The following is a 22400-nucleotide window of genomic DNA, read 5'->3' as shown; positions in this document are numbered from 1 at the left end:
CCCTGATTCCATTGTAGAGATAAATTTCTCTTCTAAGGAAGTTCTGGCCTTCACACAGACTTTTTAGCATTATAACAAGTCAGCTTAGGGGAGTGACCTTTTTGTTTTGTTTTTTTTGTAACTGACAGAGTTATTCTGGTACAACCTCTACTGTGGATGCAGCTATACTGGTATCAAGATGCCTTACACCAGTATAACTATCGGTATAACTATATAACCAGTATAACTGGTTTTGTGCTACATTAAACTTTCCTAAGTGGAACAGTGAGAAAATGGGACCTTAACTTCAATCTGATAAAGCTGGATATAATAGGACTGATTCTCCTGTCATTTACACCAGTGTAATGAGAATTAACTCGTTGCAGTCAATGGAATAACATAGGTGTAAAACCAGTGAGCTCTGGATCAGGCCCAAGATGCATATAGTGGTTTTGTACAATTACTCTTGATTTATATCACTATATATGACATCAGATTTAAGGCCCATTATGGTTGGGAGAAGAACAGAAAGTGCTGTAATTATTAAAAGACCAATGTAGCTTTCTGACACTGGCACTAGTTTTGGTCATCAGTTGCAAGACTATGGGTTTGAGAGGCCCACTGCAGCATTATTTCCTACCTACAAAGGATCCTAATGAGAAGGACAGATCTTTTCACCTCTTCTTTCATAATACTCATCAGGAATGTCGTTCTGCAGATGCTATAGAATCCATCTGCCTACAGTGATGATATTTGGAAAGGACTGAAGTTTGAAATCTGATTTTCAGTTCTAATCTATTCTTGCATTGAGGAAGTATGACAGATATTTATTCCACAACCAAGCATGGTATGGATGTGTAATTTATCCTTGCTTACATATCAATGATCAAAGAACAAGGACAACCTGAGTCCCTGTATAAGGATCTTCAGTTAAGGATTAAAGATGTGAATGATTTATTTTTTTAAAGGAAACGCATTTGGTTGTATATTGATTTATGTATGATTTAATAATCTATAATTCAGATGCTTCTATGCATTAAAATGTCAGTCCCACCGTTCCCTGTTTGAGTTAGTATAAGGGTTTAATAAACCAAAGAAATCTGTAATCATTTGTAAAATTTATTAACCCTGATTATTACAAGAGTTTTGTAAAGCAGGTAGAATCCTGATCAGTCTTAGGGTTGCTTTTTATTAGGATTAATTACAAATATGAATGGAGATGAGTAACTGACAAAACAACTAAGTTTTTTTTTCTTTTCCTAAATCTGAAAAACATTAACAACATAAGATTGTAGATATATCCTCTGAATTAGTAGTATAGTGGAGATGCTAGCGCCCTCTTGTGCTGTATGAATAGTTTAAGTATTTGCATTTGTTATTCTACCTCACCAAGTCAAGGAAGAAACTGTGCTTTAAATCACTTTGAGCCTTTGCATTTTAGCCTTTTAATTTACATTAATAATGTACAGACCAATCTGAAGCATAATCTTAAAACCACTGATTCTATTATACCGCAGACCTTGCTAATTACAACATAATGACAAACCACATAAGGTTCGGTTGGTTGGTTGGTATTGACCTTTAAATATAAATTTTATCAAAATATGATTTTTTTTATGACCGCTTTAAAGCTCTGTAGCTGAGAATTCTTTGTCCACTGCTTTGCCACAAAAACTGCAATCCTTTCATCATATTCATTTACTCTGCTATTCATCTTTTTCCACTGTCACTTTCTGACCTCACCTATACTTCCTCTCACCCCTATAGACTTAAAAATCATTCCCATGACCTCCCTTTAATTATATTACACATCGTTTCTTAATGACCTTTACAGTTACTTACTAATATCTAATGAACAAATTCTGTAAATGATACACCTCAAATGTACACAAACGTTTGCTTTAGTCTTCAGCGTGGCCCTCTTTTGATGACAGCCATAAAAAGGAAAATAATGAGACATCTTTACTGCAAGGGAGCTCATAAAGAGTGGCTGATTCTTCAGCAGCCAAGCATCTTCATTACTTGGATTTTCCAGCAGGTAGAATAGACACTGGATCTGTTTGCACTTCAGCATCAGATGTCCGTTTCGGCCCCTGAGGAAGAATATACAGAAACATGTAAAAATAGTTGAACCATGTTGAAGAACAATTACATCTGCAATTATGTTTTGGTCCTTTGCAAACAGACATTTCCATTGATGTTACTTCTCTTCTCTCCTCAATTCTTCTCCTTTAATCAGTTTTTAACACTACCGCAAGCTGGAGCCACATCTGCACACTCCCCACAATGGGAGTAAAATGGTGCAAGCCACAACTATACCTGAACATGGCTGTTGCTCATTCTCTCTGGTTATTGTTTTGAGAGAACTGCACTAACCACCCATGCTATATTATTGTGGTTCTAGAATAGTTCTCAATAAAATATCATTGTCCAAACTGGTTACTGCACACATACTAGAGCCTTTCAAATGGGTTTAGGAATTCTGCTCCCAGTATAAAGGAACATTAAATGCCTTTACGTATTTAGGTATTTGAAAATGTCATAATGATATTGCATTTGTAATGCCCTGTCTATACTACAAACCCAACTCTTTTGGCAACAGTTCATGACACTCCTCTGTCCTGATTATAACAGACATGGTTGAGTTGCATCAGCTCTATTCACAACACAGACATGGCTCTGTCTTACGTTGGGTGAAATTTTCCAAGTAGTTAAAACCATACTGTAAACCCAGTTTTAGGAGATATGGGGTGCCCTGCCCCATTTCTAGTGGTCTTGAAATCAGCACAATAAATAGAAATATGCAAAAATCAGTTGAATAATTCTGAAGGACAGGCTTCTTAAACAGTCTAAATCTAAACCCATGTCTAAACTATACAGCTAATCCGTTTTAAAATTTAGTTTAGCTGAACCAGATCTAAAATCATTAAAAGATTGCCTGCAGTAGACCAGTACCATGTGTTAGCTATGTTTACGCAGCCATACCTACCATTCTGTCTAACTGTGTTTTTTTAAAAAAAGAACAGGAGTACTTGTGGCACCTTAGAGACTAACAAATTTTTTAAAGCATAAGCTTTCGTGAGCTACAGCTCACTTCATCGGATCCGATGAAGTAAGCTGTAGCTCACGAAAGCTTATGCTTTAAAAAATTTGTTAGTCTCTAAGGTGCCACAAGTACTCCTGTTCTTTTTGTGGATACAGACTAACATGGCTGCTACTCTGAAACCTGTGTTTATTTAGTGCATTACTGGGAAATCTGGACAGCTATCATTCATGACTTCAGCAGTGGCTCTATTGCCTGGAGAGGACATGCACGCAGGGTGGCACCAATAATGCACGGAGCATTGCACTCTGGGACATACAGTTTCACAGAGAAGTGGGAGAAAGGAGGACTAGCTAAACTAGTCTCACAAGCATGGTTAGGGAATCCTCCCCCTTGTTCGCGAAGCAACAGCAGATATTTTGACATTAATCCACCTGGCCATGTTAATGACCTGCTGCCTGCTGGCCATTTTATTTTTCTTGTTCTAAAAAATTGCAGCATAACACCTCTCCACCCTTAAAAACCACCACCACCACAGGTGGCCAAAGAGGGCACTGTTTTATCCTGTACAATCTATGTTGACCCAGATGCAGACAGGTGCGACTCCAGTGATTGTGAGTTGCACCCACTTACACCAAAGTTGAATTTGAACCACTGTCTAGAACTAGATGGCTTCTAACTGGTTATGCCCTGCAGACAGCACAAGCTGGCTTTTTAAATGCATCGACATTGGTAGTTGACCATAATTATAAATCAACAACACAAAACAAGCTCGTCATTCCAAATTTAGCCAGTAAAGAGAGTCTGAACATCAATTAAAAGATTTCCCAATGTTAGATGATTAGCTTGAAGTCTGTCAACTGTAACTGTGTCTGTGCAATGCATGAGTACGTTAACTTGAGAAATAAGATACTATTATTTGCCCTATTTCCTGTAAATACTGCAGGCTGGAAGTGAACTCATTTTGACTGACTTAGCACATTTGCCAAATAACATCATTTATTTATGTTCACCTATAGTGCATCCTGATCACTGAGCCCATTTTCAAAGTGGCTTGTTAAATAAAACTGGAAGCTGGAAAGGGTGCTGGCCTGTGATTCTTATTACCTAGAATTTTCAAGGCTCTTGAAAGTGTTGATACCTCTGTTTTAACAAGCAAGTTCCAGATCTGCCCTCAGATGCATGGGCGGGCATGGTTCCCATTGGTTCAAACTCTGCTCTCAGTTATTCCTGTACAACCCCTTTGAGGGCTAACCTGGAGCACATTTAATTTGGATTGTATCTGTTCTAAGTGTGGGATCAGGAATGTAGTGATAGAACGGCAGTTCTGATTCAGAGTGCGCTCAACAAAAGCATTGCCTCTGTGCACCCTGTACTGAAGATCCCGATTCAGATAGTTCCCAAGAGTGTTTTCATGTGTGGAGTACCCACAGTTTCCGTTTATTTCATTTTGAGTTGTCCTACTTCTGAAAATCAAGCCATTAATCCCTAGCTTTAGTAAATGTACATTTTCCTGATTCTCACTCTACCCTAAATTCCTTTGCATTTTATTATGTTGTGAATTCCTCTTTTGCTTATGTAACAGACGCAGAATTGTGTAGCTTCTTTCAATGAAATTCAGATAGTCAATGACCCTTGTTCTCTGACAGACCTATGCTATTGGTGCTGTAATTTTGCCTAAGAGCATAATCTGTTCCACAAGTAGCTAGGAACAGATGCCTGATCTTGACTTTCTAATCTAGTGCATTCCTCTCCATTCCATTTCCTTTATACTATGTCCTTTTGCAGAAGAATCAATGGTTTCAGGGCAGAGTGTTTTTTTAAAACAGCTGGCCAGAATTCAGGGGACAATCCAGTGGACTTTGCCCATGAAAATGCACAATGGAGTATGGAGACAAGTAAGGTCTAGAGAACCTCCACTTCTGCTAAAATATCTTCTATCCCCATTTTATCAGTCCAGAGCTCAGCACTCTATCAGAGAAGCTCTTACCAGATTTCTGGACTGATACTTTAAATGGAGGATACTATGATTGGTTTATGTATAGTCTAATACTCTAAGAGTTTAACTATTACAACTTGTGGTGTGGACTTTGCCACTTATTTTGGTTTGAACTATCATTGTTTTATTGGAAAGTGTTGGTTTTTGGAAGGATTGGGGATTGACTTCCTTAGACATGGGTAAAAAGTTGAGTCATAAATGTATGAAGGAGTGGTAGTATGCTGTGAAATATTTCGATCTGGGGAACACTTCTGTTTAATGCTGAATATTCTTCCTGATTGGAGAGGAGAAAACATCCATCTCCTCTGTGCAGCAAGATCTGGTAGTGGGTTGTCTTTCCCAGTTGAAGAGCTAGCCAACTGGCCAGATAAGCTATAAATCTAAAACCTTTACACTGTGTACGTAAATAAAAAAAGAGTTATTCTGTTCACGAAAGAGGAAAGATACCTGAGTATTTTAGGGCTCTGTTAATGCAAAAAAAATGATGCACTGCATGGCCAAATTAATATCAGGCATGAGAAATGCAAACTAGCAAAGAAAAATATCTCAGAGAATCTCTTTCTATTCTCTCTTCACTTTACTTGCTTGTAGCAGTATCCACCTCTCTGTCTCTGCACGCAATCTCACCTCTCTTGGTGCAAGAGCCTTCTCTGCTCTGGCTCTGAGACATCCTTCTGCCTCACTGACTCTCGTACAAAAACATATTCTCTTGTTTGCCTCCTGATCTCTTTGCAATTATTCTGATGCTGTTTCTATTTAAGGCCAGGTCTACACACACAAGCTTACAGCGGCCCAACTGACCCGATACAGCTATGCCGCTGTTAGAGTGCTCATATAGCCACGTTATGACGATTGGAGAGAGCTCTCCTGTCGACATAATAAAACCATCTCAACGAGCTCCCACCGACATAACACTGTGCATATGAGTGCTTATGCCAGGAAAATTTACGTCGCTCAGGGGGGTGGGTCTTTTTACATTCATAAGCGACAAAAGTTTTGCTGACATAGGCACTAGTGTAGACATGGCCTAACTGTATGAAAAGTTTCTGGATGCAGCTTGTTTGAATGACAGAATACAAAATAAAGAACTATTGTCTACAAATACAGAAGCCCTTTCTCACTCATTGACTTCAGTGAGAATTTTGACTGAGAAAGGACATTGATATTTGGCCCACAGTATTTGATTTCTGCAGAATTCAAACCAAGAGAGCAATTCTCCATTATTTCTAGAAACAATAGAGGTAGTAAATATTTGCCTGGTCAATTTGTAACCCATGTGAGGACTCCCTCTACCCAGTTCCCATAAGAGGTTAACAAATCTACTACAGCTGCTAGCTAAATCCTTTAGCTCAAGCAATAGAAGCTCATGGTTTTATACCAGGAGGTCCCAGGTTCAAACCCTCCTGTTGGCCAATCATAGAATATCAGGGTTGGAAGGGACCTCAGGAGGTCATCTAGTCCAACCCCCTGCTCAAAGCAGGACCAATCCCCAATTTTTCCTCCAGATCCCTAAATGGCCCCCTCAAGGATTGAACTCAGAACCCTGGGTTTAGCAGGCCAATGCTCAAACCACTGAGCTATCCCTCCCCCCCAAAGTGGGATTGTGGGATTGGTTACAAATATACATAATATGCGCCAAAGTGGGACTGGTTACAAATATACATAGTATGAGCCGAGTTTTCCAGACACGTGAGCACACTGTATGCTTGTGAGTCATGTGGTACATACACACACATTTATATACTTGTGCATATTGTGGACTTGCACGCACATTGAGTGGGAAAGTAAACACGCACTCAGGAGCACATGTCTAATAACTGGGACCAGTTTGTACAAAATACAAAAAGCGGGTATAAACAAGGTTCTGCTTCTCCCAGAGGATGCTGAGGAACAGGATCTACCCGTGACTTCAGTGGGAGCTGCTGACAGTGCTTAATTTGTAATGAAAGGTGCTGGGGCTCAAGCAATTTTTTACTTTCATAACTGATGCGGCAAGCACAGTGGTGCTGGGGCTATGAACTGCCAAGCCTAGAGGTGTTGGGGCTCAACCCTTACAAGCCCCAGCACAAATTAAGCACTGGCTGCAGATGAATGGAAGTCAACGGAAATTATTAGTACTTAGCATCTGGGGTGAAATCCTGAATTCAATGGCAAAGTACCCCCAGATTTTAGGAAGGCCAGGATTTCACTCAAGGCCCCTAAATGATACAATTTTTTTTTCCTGTTTAACATATATGTAAGTGGCTTCATTATTATTAAGAGATCATGCAGAAAGAGTTAAGTTTCCTTCCTTCTCCTTCCCTGGACAATATACAAATTTTTTGTAGTGCAAATAGCACAGTGTAGGATAGGTCACAATTCTGTGAAATGAATGTTAATCAAACACTCCTTATGATGTGGAAAAACATCTGCCACAAAATGAGTCATATTGTTCTGAACAACAGCTTAACTTTCTAACGTAATGTTCTAAAAGGGCTAGTTTTCAAATCAGTGTCAATTTAAATTCTGTTCTACTTGCTTTTTCCTCTTCTGGGCAGTGGTGGTTGGCTCAGTTTTATTTTATTTTCTAGCCACCCTCTGAGCAGAGCCAGGGGAAAAAAAGTTGTAAATAACCTATCACAACCCCAGATTCATTACAACTAAGGTGACCTCCTCGTTTTGTATTCTTCCCAGCACTGGGTATTCTTGGTGATGTCCATTTGGGATGTAAAAAGATGTGGCTAGCCTTGGATGAGGATCTGAAGTCAGGAGTGATCGCATAACACTTTGTACTCAGTCTGTCTGTTGTGGTAGGGAGAGTGGAACAAGTTGCTTCCTGCCAATTGATTTTATGAATAACTACTAGAAAATGCTTAACTTCTCTGTTCCTGGCACTGTTCCCCGCACCCTTCTCCACAGCCCCCCATTGGCCTGGGGCGGCGAACCGCGGCCAGTGGGAGCCGCGATCGGCTGAACCTGCGGACGCGGCAGGTAAACAAACCAGTCCGGCCCGCCAGGGGCTTTCCCTGAACAAGTGGTGGACCGGCTTTGAGAACCACTGATTCAGAGAGAAGGCTTCTTAACAGAGGCAAGTGGCTATCTGTGAACTAGCTTTTGCATTGCTCACCATGAGCGAGACAATGCCGGTGAGGTAATATATTTTATTGGACCAACTTCTGCTGCTGAAAGAGACACGTTTTTGAGATACACAGAGCTCTTTTTCAGGTCTGGGAAATGTAATCTGAGTCTCCTAGCTACATACAAGGTGGGACAGATTGTTAAGCATAAGGAGTTAACACATGTTGCAAGAGCCTATTCACAATGAAGTAGGCAATGAACACCTCTGCAGTCATAGCACAAAGGAGGATTAGTGGATTACTGATTGTTGTAATGAGACATAAAATCAGTGTCTCCGTTCATGATTTTTAATGTCTAGCAAAGTTATGAATTTTAGCGCCCGTGCTCATCTTTTGAAGGTATGGTGCAGCTTTTCTTTGAGGATGAGGACTGAGAGGTCGGATATGGAGAGAGGTGGTTTTGTAAAAAGCGTTCACCTGCAGGTGATACGGTATTTGTGTCTTATCATTTTTTTCTGTGTCAGTTCATTTGAGAGCTTAGTGATTGTCTGTCTGGTTTTACCCACATTGTCGTGCTTTGGGGGACTTAATAAAAGATATTACCTCAGCCATCTTGTCTCTCTCATATCCTGGGACCAACACAGCTACAACAACCTTGCTTGCCAAGGGCTCACTAGAACCAAGCATGTGTTCCCAAGACATTTTCCATCTGCTCTAATGTTGACTGGCAGCTTTGTTCCCACTTTTCCCTGCCTCTGGCTGAAAATGTGCTGCCATAAGGCCCTGATCCTGCAAGCTGCTCCATGTAAGTGCACTCCAGGGCCGCTCCATTGAAGTTAATAGCGTGTACCAGAGCAGGGGTCTGCTCACAAGAGGCAGCTTGCAGGGTCGTCATTTAAATCAGCCGAATCACGATTTAAAAGCAAAAATTAATTTAACCTACTAAGCCCTTAAAAAATCCTCCAAATGACTGTCTCTTCTCTATTTTCTTGAGGGGGGAGTCCTTCGCAGTGTCTCCTCCATTCTGGATTGAGTCGGTGGCTGTGGTTTGCTGTTCTCTGGAGTCTTGCTGATCTTGGGTTTCCTGTTTGCTCAGCTCTGTTGTAGACGTTTTGTCTTTTGAACTCTCCTTGCTCTTCTGGCCCACAAGTTCACTTTCCGTTGGGGCGATTGGCCTCTCTGTGGAGCCTGATGTCTAAAGCAGTTTCAGACAATGGTTATTTTTAGTGGAAAATATAAACATTTTGGCAGGAGGTTCATAAATATAGTAATAATCAAAGGCCACCTCCAATGTACAGAGCTTGGGCCTGATTCAGCAGCCTTTACTTAGGACAGTAGCCCCAATGAGACTGAGATCACTTATGTGAGTAAAGACTGAGGATCAGGCCCTTTCTGCATAGCCTTTATTTTTATATATTTCTACGGTGAAGCTTCTTTAGCTGGCAGCGGCACGTGATTAAAAAAAGAAAAGACTGTATATTTATAGATATATAGAATTACATGCATGCTCTCACAGCTGCAAAGATATAACCGTCTCTGCATCCCAAGCTGCAAAGTCCCCATAGAAGCTTGAAAGTGCAAGGGAAGGAGCGATAAAGACAGGTAGCAGGGCACATAAAGCAGAGGTAAAAATATCCCATCTATAAAATTACAGTACTCCACCAGGTGATTAACAAGTCATGATTTGGCCATGGAAGTCCAGTGCTGCATGGAATTGCAAAAGGAGACACTGTGAATTCCTCAAAACACAAACAACATTACAGAGCAGACAAATACAGTGAAGGTAAGAACTCAAACTGAGAAAACAACTGGATAGGGTCAAAGGTCACAAATCAAGATTCAGATCTGAAGAACAAATAAAATAACATGATGATTCTGTCAGTTTCTGTGGCTGTACATTTGTGCTAAAACATTTGCTTGCAAGTGGGAATTTCTTTTTGCATTATATAAGACTTGTCAAAACTATTCTGACTTACTTATTGAGTTAAAAAGAATCATGGTAGTGGAGCCTACAAATTAGACATATTTAGGCGATCTGCAAATTTGGCCCTTGCAGCCTGGAGATGCCCCCATGGTTTAACAAATTGCAGTGTTGCCAACTCTTCTGATTTTATTGTGAGTCTCATAGTAGTGGTTGTTTTTCTTAAAGCTCCATCTCCTGGAATCATGTGATTACAGGAGAATATCAGCTTTCATTAAAAACAAAGTAAGTCTTTAGCTATCATGGTTACAGAGAAACTTCAAAGTATAAACTCTAAAGGCTCAAGAACCAGAAGACAAATAAAAAGAACCCAAAATCTACTATTAAAAAAAAAACTCATGATTTTTAAGCTCATCACATAATTTTGGGGGCCTGATTTATGATTTTTGAATTCCTGGGGTTGGCAATACTACAACTGGTCTATTTCACATAAGTCCCTCTTTCCTTTTCATCATAGAATCACAGGGTTCAAAGGGACCACAAGAGTCATCTAGTCTAACTCCTGGCCAAGATTGCAGGATTTGTTGTGCCTAAACTATCCAAGACAGATGGCTATCAAGCTTTCTTTTGAAAACCTCCAGTGAAGGAGCTTCCACAACTCTCCTAGGCAGTCCGTTTCATTGTTCTACCATTCTTATGGTTAGGAAGTGTTTTCTGAGATTTAATCTAAGGCTATGTCTACACTATCACTTTTGTCAATAAAACTTTTGTCGGTCAGGGATGTGGAAAAAAAGAGCCCCTCCCTTTCCCCAACCAAAATAAGTTTCACTGACAAAAGTGCCTGTATGGACAGTGCTATGTTGGTGGGAGACGCTCTCCCACTGACGTAGCTACAGTTGCTCATTGGGGGTGCTTTAATTAAGCCGACAGGAGAGCTCTCTCCCACCAGCATAGAGCAACTACATGGGAGACCTTACAGCAACACAGCTGCAGTGGTACAACTGTGCCGCTGTACGGCCTGTAGTGTAGACAGCGCCTAAATCTGCCATGGTGTAGTTTGAACCCATTGCCTCTTGTCCTGCCCTCTGTGGCAAGAGAGGACTTTTCTCCATTTTTTTAAGGCAGGCTTCCAAGTATTTAAAGACGGCTATCATGTTCTCCCTTAATCTCCTCTTTTCCAAACTAAACATACCCAGTTCCGTCAGCCTTTGCCCATACGGCTTGCGTTCCATCTAGGGTGACCAGACAGCAAGTGTGAAAAATTGGGATGGGGGGTGGGGGGTAATAGGAGCCTATATAAGAAAAAGCCCCAAATATCAGGATTGTCCCTATAAACATCTGGTCACTCTAGTTCCATCCCTTTGATCATCTTTGTCACTCACCTCTGGATCTGTTCCAGTTTTTCTACATCCTTGCTATAAATGTACTGCTCACACCAAAATCTTGCAGGTCAGAGAACCTTTGATTCTATATCCATGCCAGTTCCACTGCTGTTGAAGGTTGAACAACTTAATTCCTTGACTAAGGCTATGTCTACACTACAGCCTATGTCAGCATAACTTATGTCACTCAGGGGTCTGAAAAAACCACCCCCCAAGCAACATAAGTTATAAAGACATAAGTGCTCTTGTGCACAGCGCTACGTCACACCACAGCTTCTGCTGCTGGCGGAGGTGGTTTTATGATGCTGACGGGAGAGCTCTTCACCAGATGCGCTGCAGCTACGTAGCTGCAGCGCTGTACTTAGAGACACGGCTTCAGTTATAATATTGTCGTTATTTTCAACTTTGAGCCCCTGTTCCTTTTCTTTTGGGTAGGTAGTAAGTCTATGTATTGCTTCCTTGTACGTTTATTTCTCCACCTTTCCATAAAATCAAATCTATATCATTTCTCTGGAATTCCCTCATTCTGGTGTGGCACATAAGACGACCCATCAAATTTGGCTCTATAATCGGGTTTATAATGCAGTTTGAGCAACGGCACTGTACACCATAGTGAGGCCAGCTTTGAGTCAGAGTTTCAAAGGAAAAGGAACATTCTTAAGGCAAACTCAGATTTATCGACACAGACACTATGCTTTATCTTGTAAATAATTGCATATGGGGTAAAAGAGCTGTTTTTTCTGTGTTCCGTGGGCACTCAAAACTTACAAAGGGGGTTTCTGAGGGTGCAAGGAATGCAAGGAAAAGTGCTACATAAAACCAAATTTAATTCTGTCTATCCTTATTCTAACTAATTTCAATGTCAAACAAGAAGCACTCATTTGCTCACCTCCTGCTTTGTCTGACAAGATACTTGTCCCTCTTATTTGCCATAGATTGCTTTTTGAAATGTGACTATTTAGTGGATTCACAGACCTGCATGAACAACTAGAAACAATCAAAGTACAAAGGTTCTTGCACTACCACAGGCCATGTCCACCCTATAGGTGTATGGTGGTATAATTGCTTCCATCATTGTAGGAATTCCACCTCCCTGAGTGATGGTAGATAGGTTAACAGAAGCATTTTTCCATCAACCCAGCTGCATCTACATCAGGATTCTGCATCTACATCAGGTCAGCATTGCTAGAGCAGTCAATGGTGTGGATTTTTTCACGCACCTGAGCACCACGGCTATGTTGACCTAAGTTTTAAGTGCAGACTAGGCCTAAGTTCCAAGATGTGAGGACAGAGTCTAGCCCTGATTAACACCCTATGAAATCAATGAGATCACAGAGGTTGTAAAGTTAGGGCAGAATCTGCCCTATCATGTTTATTCAATTGTGTGAGTTCCTGATAGTTGTTGTAGTTTTTCAGGCCAAATCCAAACTGGCTTCAAGGGGACTATTCTGATGAGTGTAGCAAGCAGATTTTGGCCTTTGATGTTACTCAGAAAAAACACTTTAAACAATATCGGTAATATTTTTTTCAGACAAAGCAGAAAAAAAATCAGATAATCTCTTTGAGGTGTTTCATATTAATCTTGAAAGGCAGGAAATTGACACATTTAATATTGATGAGAGTGACACCAGGAAATACAAACTGAAACCTATGAATAATGAACCATGTTAATGTTTCTCATTTTAAAGGTTGATCAGCATTTGACAAACTGCATTACCTCTTTTGGAGTTAATTTACTCCCACGGAAAAAGTAATAAAAAAGATTAACAGGATAGTATTTTTCCTGTCATGTTCAACTTAGGCTTGATCCAAAGATTTTGAAGTCAGTGGAAAGATTCCTGCTGACTTCATAGAGCTCTGGATCAGTCCCCTAGTGCAGTTATATCACATACAACATGTCAGTAATGAAGAGAGAAATGGAATCAGAGCATTCCAAGAAAAGCTACAAAAGATAAATTAAGGCAGTTGTTTGATACAATAGCATAACCAGTTAAAAACAGGCAAAAAAATTAAAATAAAGTGAAGAATGGATTGATTCTCCTCAGTGCAAGTGAGAAGAGAATCAGGCCCAATACATACATGTTTTTTCTAGAAATATGGTAGGTAATTGGTAGCAACTGACAATTAAAAAAAAAAAAAAGAAAAGAAAAAAAAGAGAAAAAAGTACAGAATATGAGCCCAGGACGGTAACCTTTAGTCATCTGAGAAGCCTCACTGTAAGTAAAGAATTGTTAGCTTATAAGAGTAAAGGTTTCAGAATCAGACCTTGTATCTTCTGTGATCTCTATTAGAGAATAATCAGCTAAGATTAGCTTAAACTATCAGCAGATGTTACACAACAGAAAAACACTTTCCTGATGATAAAAATGAGAATGAAGAAAGAAGGTCTGATAGGTCAATTTTCATCACCGCTTTAATTTTGCTACTGAGTTACAGAAAATTATAGCATTCCACACATGGCCAGATTCTTAGCTAGTGTCAGTTGATTTAGCTCGAGTGACATAAAGGGAGGTCTGCTGATTTACCCCAGCTGAGGATCTGGCTCATAGTAAAGTTCACAGCTTTTGAATTTCTACTAGAAAAGTCAGTGATTTTATAAAGAAATCTTGGCACAATAAGGAATATAAAGGGACATGATCAGGTAGTTTTGGCTCATGCTTTAGGTTTTGTTTAAAGAAAAACAAAACAAAGAAATGTTTTCCTGATTTTCGTTAAATTTCAGTGAAGGTTTTTACTTTAAATTTAACTCTTCTTCCATAGTGTCTGTCGGCAAATAATTATCTCTCCAATAGTGCATGTGAAGCACTAGAAAATAACCGACTCAAAAGATATCTGGTTAATTTCACTGTCCAAGGTGATTGAAGTGCAAAAGTAAACAAATAGCATAAAGGCTGTAAAGGAAAATAGATTATAAAAATTGGTTCATTTTACTAATTATTTTATTATGAAAATGAAAAACATTTAGAATTTTTTTTGAACCTTCATCCATCCTTATTAAGCAACAATGAATGGAAAAGATTCCATGGACATGATACCATCTTTTTACAATCAGTGATTTTTGTACTAAAAAGCCAATCAGATACATAAGTGGGAAATAAGCTACAGTGAAACCCATCACCAAGAGATGAATAAATCCAAAGACTTACTTGGTGACTGGGGTCTGGCCCATTTATCTCTTCTGAACTGGTAGCCCCTCCATCACTTTTGACTGACTAAAATAACAAAGGAATATAGGTCTTCCAAGCTTTAAGCATAGATTCAATATTAAGTCAGAAGTCTAAAGGCTTAATTTAAGCACATCATTCCTAACAGTGTAAATGCAAAACAAAACTATCACATCTCAAACTATCTGCAAACACTATTGAAATGGGTCCCCTTCCATGGCTGTATCTCCAAGGTAAATTTTTGCATATGTATTTCAATGCAGCACTGTAGTCTTTTGGAAGGCAATTTTCCTGTTGAAGGCTGTACAATATGAACAGTGTCTCACTACATAGATGATTGTGATGTATGATAAGTGGGATGGATGGTGCTATCATCCCTGCCATCAAAGTTAACTAGGGACGTGATTCTAGCTTACAGCTTTGACAACTCGCCTTTATAGGATTATCCTCTTGAGAGGTTGTACTTGTACTTTATTTCTACATATATGCTTAAAGCTGCGGTTGACAATTAAAAACTGTTGAGATTTGCACATTTTCACCATTGCTCTACATTTCCCACCCCAATGTATTCTATTTTATGCCTTAACTCTCCAAGGAGTGTGTGCATATAGGCAACAACCTTTCTTGGCCTCAGCTCTTCTTGGCTAGAATAATCAATCAAAGTAGACTCTGAGGCTGTAGCAGAGGCAACGTGTTCAAAGTAAACCTTGACTCTGAATTACATTTTAAAAGAATGATCTGATATACCCATATTTTTATATGATATATAATTAGTTTTATGGGTGGATATGACAAAAGGATTCATTAAAATTTGGGTTAGCTTTTAGATTGGAATAAAAAATTTAAAAAATTACTAGAACAGTGTAAAAGTACGTCAAAGTGTCTGACTGGGTCCTGTTTCCAATAATATAACATGTTATTCTGTTGCGCATTGCTTAGCCATGGACTATTAAAGCATAAAGTGAACCCCAGTATTTCAAAGTTCCCGAGCTTGAATGTCATTTTTCATTGCATAAGTGCAGTGAAAACAATGAAAGGATGTGACTTTTGCTCTAAAGATAGACCAAGCGGATTTGTGGTTTTCTGCAGCTTGTAGATTTATCACTTACAACAACAATATTATCAGCTCAATCGTGAGTGCAATCTCGTAGCAAAGATCTCTTTTTGGTGTATGATTCTTTTCTTTTCTCTCTAGCTGTTGAAAATCAATACTAAATAGGAGTTTGTTCAAAAGCTAAAGATTTTAAAGGGGTTTATTATGGGTAACCAAATGTGGGGAAAACATTATTCTCTTAGGAACATGTCTTGGCTTGGTTGATCAATTACCTAGTTATATTAATGATGGTTGCTATCTGTGGGAAAGGTTGAAGAAATGGGGAAGAGGAAGCACTGTGTGATCTTTGTTACATTACAGGTTAGTACCCTAGTCCATGGTGTATGATGACTGTATAGCGATAAGATTGAGTTTGCGTTTCTTTTTCAGTGACTCTTCTTCATATATGTTTAAGATTAATTTTAATAAGTAAGTTTACCAAAATAGGAGCCACTCTACTGCCTTTTATAGGAAGGAAAGAAGAATAACTTTAACAAACCTTCAGTAATCTCTCATCATTCAAACTACGAATTATCATCAGTGGAGCATAATTAACTATGGGCTAAAAGAGTGGTGGGCAACCGGTGGCCCGTGGGCCACACGCAGCCCGTCAGGGTAATGTGCTGGCAGGCCGCGACACTGTTGGTTTACACTGGCCATCCACAGGTACAGCTGCCACAGCTTCCAGTGGCTGCAGTTTGCCAATCCTGGCCAATGGAAGCTGTGGGAAGCTGCGCGGGCTGCAGGGACGTGCTGGCTGCCACTTCCCGCAGCTCCCATTGGCCGGAAATGGCGAACTGCAGCCACTGTTGCAGATGGTCAATGTAAACAAACTGTCTCAGCGGCCCGCAAGCAGATTACCCTGATGGGCTGCGGGCTGGCCGCAGGTTGCCCATCACTGGGCTAAATCCTACAAGCCTTACCCAGGGAAAATTCCCATTTGTTTCAATGGAAGTTTTACCTGAAGACTTCACCCTAAAGAACTGCTCTGTTCTTGTGTCTCACTTTAACCAATTTAGGGCTGCTATTGATGGGCCCCTGAAGTGTTTCCATGACAAGAAGGGTGGGTCAACATGACAAGATAGCACACAGGGTGGGAACCGGGAATAACCTTGCTAAATACAGGCTACGTTTTTGTGAGTAATGTCTGTCAGTTAGAATTGGAACAGTGTAAAATACCTATATCTATATTTAAGAGGAAGTTGTTACTAAGGACTTGTCTATACTGGGAAATTGACGGGCATAGTTATTCCGGAATAACTCCCCACATGAGCACTCCATTCTGAAACAAAATGTGACTTTATTCCGGAATAATTACTCTGCTTCTGAAGCAGATTAATGATTCTGGAATAAAATCACTTTTTTATTTCAGAATAGTGTCCACATGGGGGAGGTATTCCAGAATATCTAAATTATACCAGAATAGCTATAGCAGAATAGTTTTTCTGGAATAGGTAAGAACATAAGAACAGCCATACTGAGTCAGACCAAAGGTCCACCTAGCCCAGGATCCTGTCTTCCAACCCTGGTCAATGCCAGGTGCCCCAGAGAGAATGAACAGAACAGGTAATCATCCAGTGATCCATCCCTGTCACCCATTCCCAGCTTCTAGCAAACAGAGGCTAGGGACACCATCCCTGCCCATCCTGGCTAATAGCCATTGAGGTATGCCAGTCAGTTTCCCCCACATAGACAAGAACTCAATCCCAGCTTTTCCACTGACCTCAGGTTTATAGCTCCACTCACTGTGGCCAGAGAAAGGAGAGAAATTTTATACTGTTCGAAAGTTTCCTCATAATATCTGCAGATATTCATGGCATATGATACATACTTGTTTTGATCAATTAAGCCTGAGTGGCAGGAGAGGACTTTGCATCCATGCGTGATCACAGACGTGGCCTATAGTTCAAGCAAAATAATACTGACATTCCTTTATGTTTAATATTGTTATAAGGGGTTGGAGTGAGTCAGTACTTGGTGGTGCATCCAGCCAGCCCTTCCCTCATGATTCCAGTAGGTGTTGTAATATTTACTCTACATAACAAGGTTTTAGGATTGTCTCTCTGTGAGTCACTCTGAAGCTTAAAATGTATGAGTCAGTGTGGAATGATGGAAGCAGCTACAAGCATGGCTTAGAAGCTCTTTTTGTTCAGAATATCACCAGATTGAATCATAACCAGGTATCATGGTCTGTTACTATCCAATGTTTAGGTCTCAGACATTTATATTTCACAAATTACACCTGTGTGGTATACAGGTATGGTGGAAAGCTACGCCATGCTAAGAGTCCAAGGCCATTATGATATCAGAGGTAACTCAACCAAACACCATCCTTTCTCTATAGCTAATTTGCATGCAACAATTTCATTGATTGTATGAGGGACACTCTACAGCTGGGGTTCCGATTGCCACTCACACAAACCAACATAAATCTGCCAGCACAACCCCTCTGGGTCACAAACCATCACAACCAACCACACAGCAACACAATAACCCCAAACACATATAGTCCCTCATGGCAGCACACACCTCTCATCCACCACCCACACAAATCCACACACCTCCCAGCACAATACAACACAATCAGCACACACAACCGCAAACATCACTCTGAAGGCTAGAATGTCTGTTGAGTCAGTGTGAAGCAACAAGCATGGCTGAGAGCTCTTTTTGTTCAGAATATCATTAGGTTCAATCATCACTGCAGTCTTCTACTGTCCAGTTTTTAAGTTGCCAGTGTTTTCAGATTTTTTATTACATATGACATTATGAATTACTCCAAGCGACAGTATTTCATTAAAAAACCAAACACATATTTTTAGTCCTTACAATTCTAAATGTCAAGAAAGTTAGCCATACTGATGCTCATAATTTTAGCAGAAAAGCCCAACTACTATGGACTTGTAAGTGAGGGTTATGCTCTTGGCACAGTTTGAGCAGAGTAGCACCACATTCCCCCGCCCCCCACTCTACCCCCTGACTGTTATTAGTACTCTCCTCACTCACAGTGAATTAAGGGAGAATGACTTCCTTGGGATTGGAATCACATGATTGCAGGGGAACCTGTCTCAGTCAAAAGCAGAACAGCAGGTGGCCCAGAGCTGTTCTGCCTATACTCTCTTGTATAAAAGAATATTCAAGAACTCAGGAATAGAAGAAAGACAAGACTTCATCCAGAGCAGGAACCTGACAGGAAGAGTCTAGTCCAGGAGAAACAGGAACAGTCCACCCAGGGAGTCCAAAAAGTTTTGTTTTACTCAGGCCTTGGTTAGCCTTGATCAACCTCTGCCATCACTATATTGGACAAACCTCTCCCCTCCTTGCTCAACGGAGGAGCCGTAAGAATATTTCCACTGCCGAATATCCTGTGGACCATAGATGACAAAACATGTGGTCCATGGCATTTCTCAATAGGCACACAGGCAATAATAACTTGTTCCATTTCCTCTGTGGAAATCTAATCTATGAGTTATGAAAAAATAGGGACCTCCTTCCTTCACTGGTAATCAAAGATAAACTATATAAATCTTCATCAAACAACCTGAGGCTCTAACTTGTCTTTTGTGTTCCGCTAAGGAGAGAGCTCTTCTGCTCAACCAAAATGGTAGAAGCAACACTAAAACTGCTGTAGGGTCATAACATCTCCAAACCAGATTTTTGCCTCCAATGAAAAAAGGACAAATTCTACCATTCTGGCATATAACTGGTTCACTTTGAATAATCTTTGGATGGCCATTGGTTTTTGTCCTCAAGCTGCCAAATTGCTCCAGGCTCAGGACCCCCCATTTATGAAAAGTCCACCAGGGAGGTTATTGTTATGGGAAGTGACTGCTACCTTCACTCTGATGGGGAGGCCCACACTGCCCAAAAGTGAATTGCAGAAACTGGAAAGGGGTCTTGCCCACGAAGGCATGGCACGTTCTGATTCCTTGCAGTAGCTTCTCCCAACAGGTTTCGTATAATCCTGGAAGTCTATGGTGACAATACTGACTGCCCCCTCCATTGCTAAGAATCCTTCTCTGAGTGCAGGGGGATTAGCTGGCACTTGGTTGAATCCAGGATCTTTGATTTTTCTTTTAAAAGTAATAATTCTCCACAACTGCTCCCTTTTAATGGAGGAAGAGGAACTGGTAAACTGCTTCTCCATCTGGAACATACTTTACCGACAGAGGAAAGTGTTAGAATCTCTGTAAAGATTCCAATTATGGAATAACCCATCACAGGCTAGTGCTTGGTTGGCTTGTATCCATCTAGGCTCATATAGAGCCCCTGTCACCATAATATCTGAACGCCTTACAAACAATCCTTTCAGCACCCACCAGTTGTGGATAATATCTCCCTATTTCACAGATAGGGAATCATGGCACAGAGAGATTGTGACTTCTCTAAAGTCACAGAGGAAATCTGTGGCAGAGCCAGAAATGAACCTAGATATCCTGAATCCTAGTCTAGAGCCTTAAATAAAAGACCATCCTTCTCTAAAGCTTCAAGATTGATATCTCTTTTTGGTTCTTGTGTGTAATATAATTGTGGATGTTCTCATTATCCATATAAAATATGCTCTGGTTTTGAATCATGCTGAACGCTTGGCCCTGATGATATCTTGTAGCAGAGAGTTCTACTGGTAAATTATTCATTCATTTATATAATATTTATATATATATATATATATATATCTAGAGAGAGAGAAAGAGAGAGAGAGATTTCCTTTTGAATAATTCTTAATATTGCTGCTTTTCATTTTTATTGAATTCTCCCTTGTTCACCTACCTCAGGAAATAGAGGTGAAGGATCCCATTACTTTTCTGACTCATCAGGTTAACCTGAAGGTGTCAAATGAAACACAGCATAGACAAAATCTCTTATATTTGTAGCAATTGGGAAAGTGAGAGCCTTTTGGATCCCCTTCCACAAGCAAAGCGGAAAAAGTAGAAACCCAGATAATCAATTTAAAATTAAGACAGTTCCTACTTCAACAATGTCAATAGCTGTAATGATATGTCCATTACCTAAAGGAATATAACAACAACAACTAACCTAGAGATAAATCATTACCCAACCAAGAAGCTTGTGGCCATGCAAATACGAGGCCCTGCAACATTCCATTCCAGATACAAACTCCCCTTGTAATAATCATTTAAGTATCAGAGGCCTTGAATAAATATTTGTTAAGATACTATCTTTTAAGGATTTATTGCCTGTTCCACCCTTGACAAGGGAACACCTAAGGAAGTGTCAGATGAGTTGGTGGCCTGTATCAAGTGTGTGGTACATCTTGTACAGCCGAGGGTATTTCTTTTAGTCATTTTTCACAACTCCAGTAGCCTCCTTGCCACAGTGTCCCATGTTATGACTCTTTAGGTGTAGTATCAGAAAGCACATTTTGGCACTGGTTGGGTTTTCTCCTGTTTTGTAGGCGAGAGTTTTATGAAACAGATCTAAACCCATAAGTCATTGCTTTAGCTTTAGGTCGCTGGTGTTAAAGATTAAACTCGTCACCCACATGTAGGAGGCATATAGGCTGCGGTGAAAAGTTGAAAGGTACAATCCAAGCACAGTGGGCCTAATTGTTCAGTCCGACACCCCATAGTGTCCCTCCTAGGGAGACGTACAGATGACATCAAATAGCCTTTGAGTGGAAATTACAGCTACTAGGTCCCCACAGTACCCAGCTGTTCTGTGCAAAGAGATTCCCCACCATACACATCTCTGCACAGTACCAAGCACAACTGGAGCACAGGCACTTCTCCCTCCAGGTGACCCCCTGGAGTGGAAGATCATGCCAGGGGAACAGGATGAGGTGGGGAGATATGAAGCTATAATTACCCAGCTCTAGACAACAGCTGGGGAATCCTAAACACTTCCTGCACATTTCAGCATGTGGTTATTTGTCGAAAAATGTTAGGAAAGGTTGTTATTCATCATTTGTTACCCTTCTGCTTTTAAAAACTTTCATCCAGTTAGGGAGCAGAAATAACACCATGCAACTTAGGTGACCAATCACACATCAAATAATATACCTACTCAATGTCTAGTATTCTAGGCAACCAGATGGATAGTATCCAATAAAGTGAAAATCATTCAGTGAAATTATTTGGCACATACTTCAAGAACAACAAAGGAAATCAGGGTCTGTTTGGGAATGATTGGATAAACCAAAATGGGCTAAATCAACAATAAACAGTTCAAAATGCTGTAGGTTCAGTTATGCAATTAGTACAATTCTGTTTTCAGCATGGAGGGGATATTTGTCATAGTCTTAGTTCCTTGTTTTTATTCCTTAACAATGAGGATAATATATCAGCGTCTTCCTCTTTTAAAGAAGCAGAAAACAGAGAAGCTGAGCCAAGACCAACTCCTTGCTCTGATTAGAGCAGTGTTACATTTAGTGCTTCTTAACAGAGTCTTGTTTGTTTTGTCATGGCGACGTAAGACAGGCATGGAAAAGAGCTTTATATTTAACCAGTGCTACTTTTTAAATTTTTCAGGGTGGGGGTGGGGGTGTCATGGTCATCTCAGAATTGAAGCCTGATGTACATAGCTCCTGATTCATATGGCCTGCTTTTGTAACAAGTTAGGCATGCATTTGTTTACAAGCCTATATGATCAATTGGGTGACAAATTTTTATGTGCAATTACCAAATGTCCATATGCAAACAAAGATTTGGGGCTGGAACTGGGATTTAAAAAAAAAAAAGCCCCAGTGAGTTAAGTGCCCAGTTCCCTTTGAAATTAAATGGTTGTTGGGTGCCTGACTCCTTTA

The 22400-nt window shown here is 40.2% G+C and overlaps 1 protein-coding gene across 5 annotated transcripts in view; it reads right to left on the bottom strand.

Annotated features, from left to right (window-relative positions):
• Positions 1–1701: 1701 nt before the first annotated feature.
• The window catches only part of BCAS1 (brain enriched myelin associated protein 1), a 63569-nt gene continuing 42870 nt past the window's right edge, over positions 1702–22400 (bottom strand). For 3 of the 5 annotated variants that reach the window (XM_074969911.1, XM_074969914.1, XM_074969913.1), the window contains 3 exons: positions 14527–14592; positions 9021–9272; positions 1702–2072 (listed from right to left, as the gene is read on the bottom strand). In XM_074969911.1, the coding sequence (XP_074826012.1) occupies positions 1998–2072; positions 9021–9272; positions 14527–14592 (393 nt within the window). In that variant the 3' untranslated portion in view covers positions 1702–1997. The remainder of the gene's footprint in view (positions 2073–9020; positions 9273–14526; positions 14593–22400) is intronic. The other 2 variants (XM_074969912.1, XM_074969915.1) reach the window with 1 other exon arrangement.

Source organism: Natator depressus, chromosome 13 (genome assembly GCF_965152275.1).
Source record: "Natator depressus isolate rNatDep1 chromosome 13, rNatDep2.hap1, whole genome shotgun sequence".
Lineage (NCBI taxonomy): Eukaryota > Metazoa > Chordata > Testudines > Cheloniidae > Natator > Natator depressus.
This window is presented reverse-complemented; position numbering and strand designations above follow the sequence as displayed.